The 12,366-nt window shown below is 43.0% G+C and overlaps 1 protein-coding gene across 4 annotated transcripts in view; it reads right to left on the reverse strand.

The window, feature by feature from the left end:
- Positions 1–10,013, reverse strand: part of SBF2 (SET binding factor 2) — a 484,493-nt gene extending 474,480 nt beyond the window's left edge. For 3 of the 4 annotated variants that reach the window (XM_044258813.1, XM_044258812.1, XM_044258811.1), the window contains exon 1: positions 9,818–9,906. In XM_044258813.1, the coding sequence (XP_044114748.1) occupies positions 9,818–9,872 (55 nt within the window). In that variant the 5' untranslated portion in view covers positions 9,873–9,906. Of the gene's footprint in view, positions 1–9,817 lie in introns of all 4 variants that reach the window. The other variant, XM_044258810.1, reaches the window with a different exon arrangement.
- Positions 10,014–12,366: the final 2,353 nt, after the last annotated feature.

Below are 12,366 nucleotides of genomic sequence, written 5' to 3' on the forward strand. Positions count from 1 at the left end.
TGAAGGCAGATGCTTAACAACTGAGTCACCCAGGCTCCCAAAATCAGTGGTTTTGAAGGTATGTTCTCCTCAGCATGACAGTATATTATAAGAATACAAAACTGTAAATACATTAAATACCCAATAACAAATGATAAAGTTAAATTAATATACCCCTAAGATGTAATAATTCAGCCACTGAAGATGATGTGGAATTTCCCTGGAATTTTACAGAATAACCTTTCCTTATGTCATCAACATTTAGGGAAAAAGTAAGAATACTACTAATATCTTTTTATCTTATAGCTTTATCTCTTTTTTTTAAAGATTTATTTATATGACACAGAGAGAGAGAGATCACAAGTAGGCAAAGAGGCAGGCAATGGGAGAGGGGGTGTCAGGAGTACTGACTCCCTGCTGAGGATTACTCCCTGCTGAGCAGAGAGCCCAATGCGGGGCTCAGTCACAAGACCCTGAGACCATAACCTGAGCCTAAGGCAGAGGCTTAACCCACTGAACCATCCAGGAGCCCTTATAGCTTTATCTTATAGCTTTTCTATTTTACTTATTTTAAGTAGGTTCCACACCCAGAGTCATGCACTCATGACTCTGATATCAAGTCACATACCCTACCCACTGAGCCCACCAGGTGCCCCTCTTACAACTTTTTTTTTTTTTTTTGAGATCACTTTGAAAACTAACATAGAAATGCCATTTCTCTTTACCCAGTTTCTCCCAATAGCAGTATCTTGTAAAATCATACTACATAATCAACATCAAGATATTGACTTTAATACAACCTACTTCCTTATTCAGAGCCCCCCAGTTTTACTGTATTTATTCACATTTGTTGTATTTACTTCTATGCAATTTATCGCAAATGAAGGCTCATGTATCTGCCACCTAGTAAAGATACAAAATAGTTCTATCACCACAAAAATCCCTCTTGTTATCCTTTCATAACCACATTCCTTCCTTATAGCTTTTTATATTTTCAGCAATTGTGTATTCATTCAAACATCTTTATTAAATAACTACTATATGCCAAGCACTCTTCTTTGTATACAATTCAAATAGCATGGATTATTTTTTCCAGTTTGTAAATGCAATTTTTCAAAAAAAACAAGGTTTTTTGTCTTTCAATTCAATTTTAATATAGATATGTAGCTATATGGAAAAATTCAACTGAAAAGTATTACTAATGGAAAAGACATTTTAGGAACAAATATAGACTGCATTGATTGAATAATTCCAGGAATATTGTGGTAATAAGCACACAAAATTTCAGTATACTATCATAATCTGATTAGCTTTAGAGAGATTTGGGTAATAAAATCATACTATCTTCCAAAGAAAGCTTTATAATAAAGATTTACAGGATCAATTAGGTTTATTCTTTCTTCATTTACAATTCAAAGTACACAAATTTGCAGATTTTCTTCCAATAAGTTTTTACAGCAAGCTTTACATAAAAAAGACAACTCAAAGGATAAAATTAAAGATATAAAAGTATTCAAATGTCTAAAAAGTTATCCCAAATTAAAACACCTGTTCTTTGGGACACCTGGGTGGCTCAATGGGTTAAAGGCTCTGCCTTTAGCTCTGGTCATGATCTCAGGGTCCTGGGATCGAGCCCCACATCAGGCTCTCTGCTCAGCAGGGAGCCTGCTTCCCCCCTCTCTCTCTGCCTGCCTCTGCCTACTTCTGATCTCTCTCTCTGTCCAATAAATAAATAAAATCTTAAAAAAATTTTAAAAAAAAGAAACAACCAACTTAAAAAAAATGTGCTCTTCAAAAGACATTTTTTTAAAAAGATTTTATTTATTTATTTGACAGACAGAGATCACAAGTAGGCAGAGAGGCAGGCAGAGAGAGGGAGAAGCAGGCTCCCTGCTGAGCAGAGAGCCCGATGCAGGACTCAATCCCAGGATCCTGAGACTATGACCCGAGCCAAAGGCAGAGGCTTAACCACTGAGCCACACAGGTGCCCCCAAAAGACACTGTTAAGAAGATGAAAAGGCTGGGACGCCTGGGTGGCTCAGTGGGTTAAAGTCTCTGCCTTCGGCTCAGGTCATGATCGCAGGGTTCTGGGATCAAGTCCCGCATCGGGCTCTCTGCTCAGCGGGGAGCCTGTTTCTCCCTCTCTCTGCCTACTTGTGATCTCTCTGTCAAATAAATAAATAAAATCATAAAAAAAAAAGATGACAACGAAAAGGCAAGCCACAAACTGAAAGAAATTATTTACAAAATACCTGATAAAGACTTGTATCTGAAATTAATTTACCTATCTTTAAAGCAAGCTCCACACCTGGCATGGAGCCCAGTATGGGGCTTGAACTCACAACCCTGGGATCAAGACCTGAGCTGAGATCAAGAGTCCCGTGCTTAGGGCGCCTGAATGGCTCTGTTGGTTGAGCAACCAACTCTTAGTTTCCACTCAGGTCATGATCTCAGGGTCATAGGATCAAACCCACTCAGCAGGGAATCTGCTTCCCCCTCCATCTGCCCTCCCCCTGCACACTCTCTGTCTCTCAAATAAATAAATAAATAATAAATCCCTTTTTTGTTTTTTAAAGTTTATTTATTTATTTATTTACAGACAGAGATCACAAGCAGACAGAGAGGCAAGCAAAGAGAGAGGGGAAAGCAGGCTCACTGCTGAGCAGAGAGCCCGATTCAGGGCTTGATCCCAGGACCCTGGGATCATGATCTGAGCCCAAGGCAGACTTTAACCCACTGAGCCACCCACATGCCCCTAAGTAAATCTTTTTTAAAAAGAGTCAGATGCTGGGGCGCCTGGGTGGCTCAGTGGGTTGGGCCGCTGCCTTCGGCTCAGGTCATGATCCCAGGATCCTGGGGTCGAGTCCCGCATCCGGCTCTCTGCTCGGCGAGGAGCCTGCTTCCTCCTCTCTCTCTGCCTGCCTCTCTGCCTACTTGTGATCTCTCTCTGTCAAATAAATAAATAAAATCTTTAAAAAAAAAAAAAAAAAGAGTCAGATGCTTAACTGATGGAGCCACCCAGGCACCCTTGTATTTGAAATTAAAAAAAAAAAAAACCCTTAATAATAAGAAGCTAAGCAATCAAATAGAAAAGAAAATTTGATCTTGAAACTTTGCAAAAAATATTCAAATGCAATAAATACATGAAAAGCTGACTAACATCATTAGTAACCAGGAAAATATAAATTGAACCCACAATGAGATACCACTACATATCCACTAGAATGGCTATAAGTTGGTTCTTTTTTGTTTTTATTTTAAATAATTAAAAATAAATAAAATGGGATGCCTAGGTGGCTCAGGCGAGTAAGCCGCTGCCTTCGGCTCGGGTGATGGTCCCAGGGTCCTGGAATAGTCCTGCAACAGGCTCCTTGCTCAGCGGGGGAGCCTGCTTCTCTCTCTACCTGTGCCTGCCACTCTGCCTGCTTGGGCTCTCTCTTTCTAACAAATAAATATATAAATAAAATCTTTTTTTAACAAATAAATAAATAGAATAAAAAGGTTAACTGGAATCTTTATGCATTGCTGAAGTATGCAAAATGGCACAGCCAGTTTGGAAAATTGTTTGGTGGCAGTTTCACAGCAAGCTAAACAGATACTTATCATATGACCCAGCAATTCTTCTCCCATGTATTTACCCAAGAGAAATGAATCCATATGAACACTCAGAGATCTGTATGTAAATGTCCAGAATAACTTTGTTCTCATAGCTGAAAACTGGACACTCAAATTTCTACCAACCGGTGAATTGATAAATAAATTGTACTATATTCAACAACAAAAAGGAACTGACAATGCATATAAAATGGATAAATCTCAAACATATTTTTTTTAAGATTTTATTTATTTATTTGACAGAGATCACTAATAGGCAGAGAGGCAGGCAGAGAGAGGGGAAGGGAAGCAGACTCCCCGCTGAGCAGAGAGCCCAATGCGATGCGGGGCTTGATCCCAGGACCCTGGGACCATGACCCAAGCCGAAGGCAGAGGCTTTAACCCACTGAGCCACCCAGGCGCCCCTCAAACATATTTTAAGTAGGAAAAAAAAAGCCAGACATAGAAAACTATATAATTCCATTTAGATGACATTCTAAAAATAAATAAATAAAAATAAAAACAAAAGAACAGAAGACAGATCAGTAATTGCCACAGGCTAGGGAGGGAACTGACGTCACAGGGTCAGAGAGAACTCCTTTTTTTTTTTTTTTTAAGATATTTTATTTATTTCAAAGAGAAACAGAGCACAAGCAGAGGATGGGTAGAGGGAGAAGAGAGACAGACTCCCTGCCAAGTGCAGAGCCTGAGGCCAGCTCTATCCCAAGACCCTGAGATCATGACTTGAACCAAAGTCAGACATTTAACTTATTAACCAATTAAGCCACCCAGGTGTCCCAAAAGAACATTTTGTAGGGACAGAAATGTTCTATACCTAAACCTTAATTGTGGTAGTGGCTACATTTATGTACATACCTGTCAAAACTCACTGAATTGTTCAGTTAAAAAGGTGAATTTACTACACGTAAATTATACTTCAAAAAACGTGACGAAAGAAAAATTATTACAAGTAAAAAAAGATATATAATAAAATCATACATTCTACTATCCAGATTGGACAATTTATAAAAGCTTCTGGGGGCACCTGGGTGGCTCAGTGGGTTAAGCCGCTGCCTTCGGCTCAGGTCATGATCTCAGGGTCCTGGGATCGAGCCCCGCATCGGGCTCTCTGCTCAGCAGGGAGCCTACTTCCTCCTCTCTCTCTGCCTGCCTCTCTGCCTACTTGTGATCTCTGTCTGTCAAATAAATAAATAAAATCTCAAAAAATATATATATATATTTATATATATATAAGCTCAAAAGATATATATATATATAAATCTCAAAATATATATATATATATATATAAAAAAGCTTCTGGATTTTTTTACTTAAAAAATAATCTTCCCTGGGGTGCCTGGCTGGCTCAGTACAGCGTGCGACTCTTGACCTCGGAATTGTGAGCTGGAGCTTCATGTATGATGCAGAGTTTACTAAAAAATAAAAAATAGGGGCACCTGGGTGGCTTAGTTGGTTAAGCAACTGCCTTCGGCTCAGGTCATAATCCCAGGGTTCTGGGATCGAGCCCGGCACTGGGCTCCCTGCTTGGCAGGAAGCCTGCTTCTCCCTCTCCCACTCCCCCTGCTTGTGTTCCCTCTCTCGCTGCCTCTCTCTCTATCAAATAAATAAATAAAATCTTAAAAAAAAATAATAAAAAATAATTAAAAATTAAAAATAGGTCATCTTGGTGGCTCAGTCAGTTAGATGTCTGAACTCTTGATTTCAGCTCTGGTCATGATTTCAGCATTGTGAGATCGAGCCCCGCATGGCTCAAGTGGCTGGGCCTGAGCCGGCTTAGGATTCTCTCTTTCTCTCTATCCCCACCAAAAAATAATACATAATAAAAATAATAAAATAATCTTCCCTTTCCCTCCTGTGGGATGGTGAGTAATCATGTTAGCCCTGAGTGTGGTGGGGGTTGTCAGAGCCCAAGTGAACCAAGAAAGGAGTCCATATGGGAAGAAGACATGTGTTCAACCCAAGCACTGGAAGAGGGTGTCAACACAGAAGGGCAACCTTTCATGGGACACTAGGTCTCACAGAGTGAAGAGGATGTCTTCACATGAAAGCAGTCCAATTTAGGGTATCAGAGCCTAATTGGGGTGAGAAATACATCCAGAAACAGTGGAGAAGCTAACATGGGGCGTGAGAATCAGAACAGGTTGAAGAAGGTATCCCTAAATTGGGACATCCTAGTATGGGCTGTTAGCTTCTTAGAGGGGTAGCAGAATGGAAGGGATATAAGGAAGAATCAGCAGAGAAAAAAGGCATCCAGGAGAAGAGAGGGTGGTAGCAAATATGAAAGTTTGTTTAAATACAGGAAGATAGGGGCACCTGGGTGGCTCAGTGGATTAAAGTCTCTGCCTTCAGCTCAGGTCATGATCTCGGGGTTCTGGGATCAAGTCCCACATCATACTCCCTGCTCAGCAAAGAGCCTGCTTCCTCCTCTCTCTCTGCCCTCCTCTCTGCCTACTTCTGATCTGTCTCTGTCAAAGAAATAAATAAAATCTTTTTTTTTTTTTAAAGATTTTATTTTATTTATTTGAGAGAGAGAGACAGTGAGAGAGAGAATGAGCGAGGAGAAGGTCAGAGAGCGAAGCAGACTCCCCATGGAGCTGGGAGCCTGATGTGGGACTCGATCCCGGGACTCCAGGATCACGCCCTGAGCCGGAGGCAGTCGTTTAACCAACTGCGCCACCCAGGCGTCCCGAAATAAATAAAATCTTTAAAAAAAAAAAATACAGGAAGATATGAACAAATAAGTAAATATATTAAGGAGAACGGAAGCCAGATTTCTTACTCTCTCTCTCTCTATATATATATATATACACACTCATATATATGAATATATATATATTTCTTACTATGAGGGACAACTACAAATATGAAAAAGAAAAGAACTAGAACTTGTACTGAAATGGGAAGTATTAGTGTGAACTCCTCATTTACAATATATACAGATAAATAAATATGTATATGTATATGTATTCCCAGCTTCATCCATTAAGAGGGTGTGGGAATATTAACAACCCAACAACAACAAGCATATTAGCACTGAGATTGTAGCTTCAAAATGTCCAAGAAACAGCCAACTGCAGGACTAAGGCAGGTACAATAGGATAAATCTGTGCGAAAAAGTAAAAAGACATGCTCAAGGAATGATGGTGACATGTTATAAGGACACAAAAGCCAGCCTGAATGAGCTCTTATTGGCCAAATGAGGAAAAATCTAAACATCAAAATAAATAGTAGGGGTGCCTGGGTGGCTCAGTCATTGGGCATCTGCCTTCAGCTCAGGTCATGATCACAGGGTCCTGGTATCAAGCCTGGCATCCACATCCCGCTCCCTGCTCAGCGGGAAGCCTGCTTCTCCCTTTCCCACTGCCCCTGCTTGTGTTCCCTATCTCACTGTGTCTCTCTCTGTTAAATAAATAAAATCTTTAAAAAAAAAAATAGTAATAGAATATAATCCACTAAAAAATATTCATACAGATAGGAATACAGGAATACATTAAAAGTTAGATGAGGAGGGGCGCCTGGGTGGCTCAGTGGGTTAAGCTGCTGCCTTCGGCTCAGGTCATGATCTCAGGGTCCTGGGATCGAGTCCCACATCAGGCTCTCTGCTCAGCAGGGAGTCTGCTTCCCTCTCTTTCTCTGCCTGCCTCTCTGCCTCCTTGTGATCTCTCCAAAATAAATAAATAAATAAAATCTTTAAAAAAAAAAAAAGAAGTTAGATGAGGAGGGGCGCCTGGGTGGCACAGTGGGTTAAAGCCTCTGCCTTCAGCTCAGGTCATGATCCCAGGGTCCTGGGATCGAACCCCATATCCGGCTCTCTGCTCAGCAGGGAGCCTGCTTCCTCCTGTCTCTCTGCCTGCCTCTCTGGCTACTTGTGATCTCTGTCAAATAAATAAAATATTTTTTAAAAAAAGTTCTTAAAAATTAGATGAGGAACAACATATTTACATAGTTTCAAAGTACTCCACACAAAACTATATATTAACAATTACATATTAACTTTGTAGTGAGGAAGCCCAGCAGGCATTGCTTATATCAAGTAAGTAATCGAAGTAAACAATCACCAGTAATGGGATAAACTGAAATTGTGTACCAACTGATAGACTGCAATGAGCATCACTTTTGTGATTTTTCTACCCAAGTATATAACCTGCATGTATCTAATAAGAGAACAGATAATCCCAAATTGAGGGGCAGTCTACAAAATAACTGCCCTCTAATCTTCATAAATGTCAAGGTTATGAAAGTCAAGAGAAGATGGAGGAACTGTTCCAGAATGAAGACGAAAGAGATATAACAAGTAAAAGCAACATATAATTCTGAATGGGATCCTTTTGCCAGTAGAAAGATTAACGGCAAAATCAACAAAGCTTGAACCATTCTGAAAACTAAATGGAGTACTGTATCAGTACAAATTTTCTGATTCTGATAACTGCATTGTGATTATGCAGGAGAATATTCTTGTTTGTAAAAAAAAAAAATGCACACTACACATTCTGCGGTGATTGGGCATTAGGTCAGCAGCTTCCTCTCAAATGGTTCAAAGAAAAAGTTCTTTGTACCTTACTTGCAAGTTTTCTTCAAGTACGTGATTGTTTCAGGTTTTTGTTGTTTTTTTTTAAGATTTTATTTATTTATTTGACAGAGAGAGAGATCACAAGTAGGCAGAGAAGCAGGCTCCCCGTTGAGCAGAGAGCCCAATGCGGGGCTCCATCCTAGGACTCCGAGACCATGACCGAGAGACCATGACTGGATCCAAAGGCAGAGGCTTAACCCAGGGAGCCACCCAGACACCCCTGACTGTTTCAGTTTAAAGTGAGGGAAAAAAATAATGTTGATAAAAATGAAATAGTATTAAAAATAAACTGTGATTCTTCATATTGTTAATCTTGGTTAGACACCAGACTATGCAAAATTACTAGGAAATCAAATGTTGGAGCCAAAAGACACTTTAAATACAGCCCAACCCCTTCTCTTAACAATTGACCTTAATCAGGTTGTGAATAGTGAAAGCTTTAAAAATATAAAACCCCACTAAAGGAAGTTATTAGAAGAGTAAAAGTGAAAGGGGCAGTTGACCAAGAGTGGGTAGAACAATGACATTCTGCCACTACAAATGGCTGTAACTATCAGCAAAGCACAATCTCAGCATCTCCTCCAAAAGACGAAGGGCCTTGTCTGCAGCTATCTAAAATTCCTTGCAAACGTGCAACTGGAAATACCCTGAAATAGCTGTGCTTCCCAGTTCAGTTTATTACATTACGCTTAGCTATACAGTAATACAATGAAATGCAAATACAAAATAAACGTGCATGAACCCTGAACTTTAAGTTGCACAAGTCCATCATGAAACTGAAATACAAAGCATTTGCCAAATTCCTCCTTATGAAGAAAGTTTGTGATGAATCATAAAAATAATTAAAACACACATTAAACACTGCATGTCAACTACACTAAAAAAAAAAAACAAAAAACTTTTTAATCCAAAAAATTTTTTAAACCGCAAATCAACGTGAAGCAAGACTTTCAGCGGTCGGCTGACTGTCCTTACTTAAAGATAGTGTCCAGACACTCTGAAATGACCGTCATATCTGTCCTGAAAGAACAGGGAGCATTTCCTAGAAATGTTTAAAAGTGCAAGGATCCTCTCCCCCTCCCCGGTACCACGCGTTCACTGGCGCGGTGACTAGACAGGCCCCCAACGACGCAGGGGTAAAGTAGCACTGGACTCTCTCAGCATTTCCTTTTGGAGAGGACAGCCCCCTGCGTCACTCGTTACTCACTCAGGATGCTGGGCAGAAGTTTATCCCCGACGAACTTAATTAACACAGTTGGCTCCCGCCCTCCCAACCCCGCAGTCCTGCCCAATCTCGCCAGCACCAGGGCGCTGCCCCTGGTACCCGGCCTCCTCCAGCGCGAGGATCGCGACACCCAGACTTGCCTCGAGCTCGCCCAGCTGGGCCTCCCTGAGCCCCCGTGTACGCGGCCTCCTCCCCCTCTTCTCCCCTCCCCCCTCCTCGTGCCGGTCCCCCACGCCCACCGCGAGGCTCAGCCGGGCCAAGAAGGCCGGACAGCCACCCGCAGCTCCGCCGTCGCCCGGCCCGGCCCTCCCCGCCTCCCGACTGCTACGCCCTGCCCCGCAGAGCCCACTGGACAGCAGCCGGGGGGTGGGGGTTAGGGGGGACGGGGGCGGGGAGGCCTGGGGGCGGCGCCCGCCCCACACCCTTACCTGGCTTCTCGTGGTCGTAGCCTACTACGATGAAGTAGTCAGCCAGCCGAGCCATGGCCGCCGCCGCCGCGCTGGAGAAGCAGGTGCCCGTAGCCGCCCTCGCCGCCGCCGCCCACCCGGCCCGGGAGGGCTCAGCATTTTCCCTGCAGCCGCAGTAGCGGCAGCGGCGGCACTTCAGCCATGTTTGACAACCGAGGCGCAGTCTGCGCCTGCGCCGCGCGGAGCGCCCGCTCCTCCCCCGCCCCCACCCCCGCTGACTTGGGAACCCCTTGCCGGCGGTGAGCCGACTCCGCTGCATCTAGGGCCACGCGGACTGCTGGTTTGCGGAGTAGGCGGCCAGGGGTATTCCCGCCACCTCAGCCACTCCGGGCGGTTCATTTGAAGCCTGGCTATCTCTTCGTGGCCCACCTCCGCCTCCGCCTCCCCCTCCCCTATTTTTTCAAAAGCAGGCGTCCTTCCTTCCGCCTTCTCTATTCTTTCTTTCTGGATCTAGTTAGAAGAGACAGGGATGGTTGAGGGGTCTCCTGGAAAGTTTGGTTTCTCCCCTCCCCGGCTCTACTCCCCTCAAAGACGAGATTCTCCCGCCTTCGACTGGACCATGGAATTTGCACTGCCAGGGCTTTTGCTGCACGTTTCCTGTTTATGTTGTGCAGATGGGAATTTTAGGAACATGCCACCGAGCAGGCGGGGGGAGGGAGAGGCTTTTGCGCAATCTTGAGGCGCCTCTTGCTTTAGTGCTGAGTGGGCTGGGGGAGGTTGGTCTGGCCTTCCCCGGGAGTGCCCGAAGTGGGAGAGGGCAGGGGTTGGGGGCGAAGGAGGGGGAGCTGGATTCCGCCAAAGAACAGGGCATCACCGGGATCCTCCTAAACTGGCGGGATCCAACGGAGTACAAGGGAAGAGGCTTTGTCTCTCCCTCCCTTCTGCATTTTCTCTGCTTGCAACGTTCCCAGGGCTTTCAAAGCCAGAGCAGGTGGTGACTTCAACTCCCCTACTCAAGAACGTAATAAAATGAATTAGTGGGTCTCATCATCCAATCTAGGAATTATCTAGGTCATTTTCTTGTTTGCTGTTCGTATTGATCATTTCGAATTTGGCTGGTGAGTCACCCAGATGACTTTGTTTTGTCAATTGTTAGTATCTGAGGAAGTTTTAGTAGTTGGTTAAGTTACAGGTGGTAGACTGAAGTTTTGGGCTCTCCATGATTTGCAAATATGATCATCTTCGTGGTTACTTATCACTACTCATTAATTGAGGACTTGACCCTTACCATTCATATCTAAGAACTCTGACCAGTGTCTGGTATACAGTAGGTGCTCAACTATTTTTAATGGGTGATGGTAGGATTTACCCCAACTACCAACAGGAAGTTGCAATAGCTTGAATTCAACTGGAAGTCCAGAGGGTTGGAGTTTCAACTTCTGAAAGTTCAATTGATCATTTCCTCTTTCTGTGCTATACTTTCTTCATCTATAAATTGAGAGGGCTGGGCTATGCTAGAACTGAAATTCCCGGGAAGGAATACCTTAACTCTAGGAATTTGTTTGCAAATTGCCTGCGGTCAAACTGAATCACCCTAGTTACAGGGGTGGAGGGAAGATAACAGATTACTCTTGAAAATAATTAAACCAAAAAAAGCCTCAGTCACACATCATGTTAAGAATCCTCTCTATAACTTCCCTGAAGAGCTCATCATCCAGCTTGATCACTTTCAGTAACCAGTAACCTTACTTCCTTGGAAGACAAGGAAGTTTATTTTTATTTTTATTATTTATGTTTATGTTTATATTTATTATTTTAAGATTTTATTTGTTTATTTCAGAAAGATCACAAACTGGGAGGAAGGGTAGAGAAGCAGACTCCCCACTGAGCAGGGAGACTGATACAGGACTCAATCCAAGGACCCTGAGATCATGACCTGAGCTGAAGGCAGACACTTAACTGACTGAGCCACCAGGAGCCCCCCATTCCACTGTTTAAAAGACTTATTGTTAGAAAGGTCTTCCTCATTTATGTTAGAGTTGTCCTGTAACTTCCCCTAATTTTGCTCTCTGGAACTACCCAGAAAAGAAAAAACAACAACAATCTATCTTTCAGATAGAGTTCCACATTTTTTTTTAAGATTTTTATTTATTTATTTGATAGATAGAGAGAGATCACAAGTAGGCAGAGAGGCAGGCAGAGAGAGAGGGGGAAACAGGCTCCCTGCTGAGCAGAGAGCCCGATGTGGGGCTCAATCCCAGGACCCTGAGATCATGACCTGAGCTGAAGGCAGAGGCTTAAACCACTGAGCCACCCAGGCGCCCCGAGTTCCACATTTTTAAGGCAGCTGTCATGTTCCTTCCCCATTTTACTTTTCTTTAAATTAAGGCAAAGGGGTACCTGGCAGACTCAGTTGGAAGAGTATGTGACTTTGGTCTCAAGGTCTTGAGTTCCAACCACATGTTGGGTATAAAGATTACCTAAATAAAAAAAACTTTTAAAAAAATAATGTTATGGGGCACCTGGGTGGCTCAGTGGATTAAAGCCTTGGCCTTAAGCTCAGGTCATGA

Source organism: Neovison vison, chromosome 7 (assembly GCF_020171115.1).
Source record: "Neovison vison isolate M4711 chromosome 7, ASM_NN_V1, whole genome shotgun sequence".
NCBI lineage: Eukaryota > Metazoa > Chordata > Mammalia > Carnivora > Mustelidae > Neogale > Neogale vison.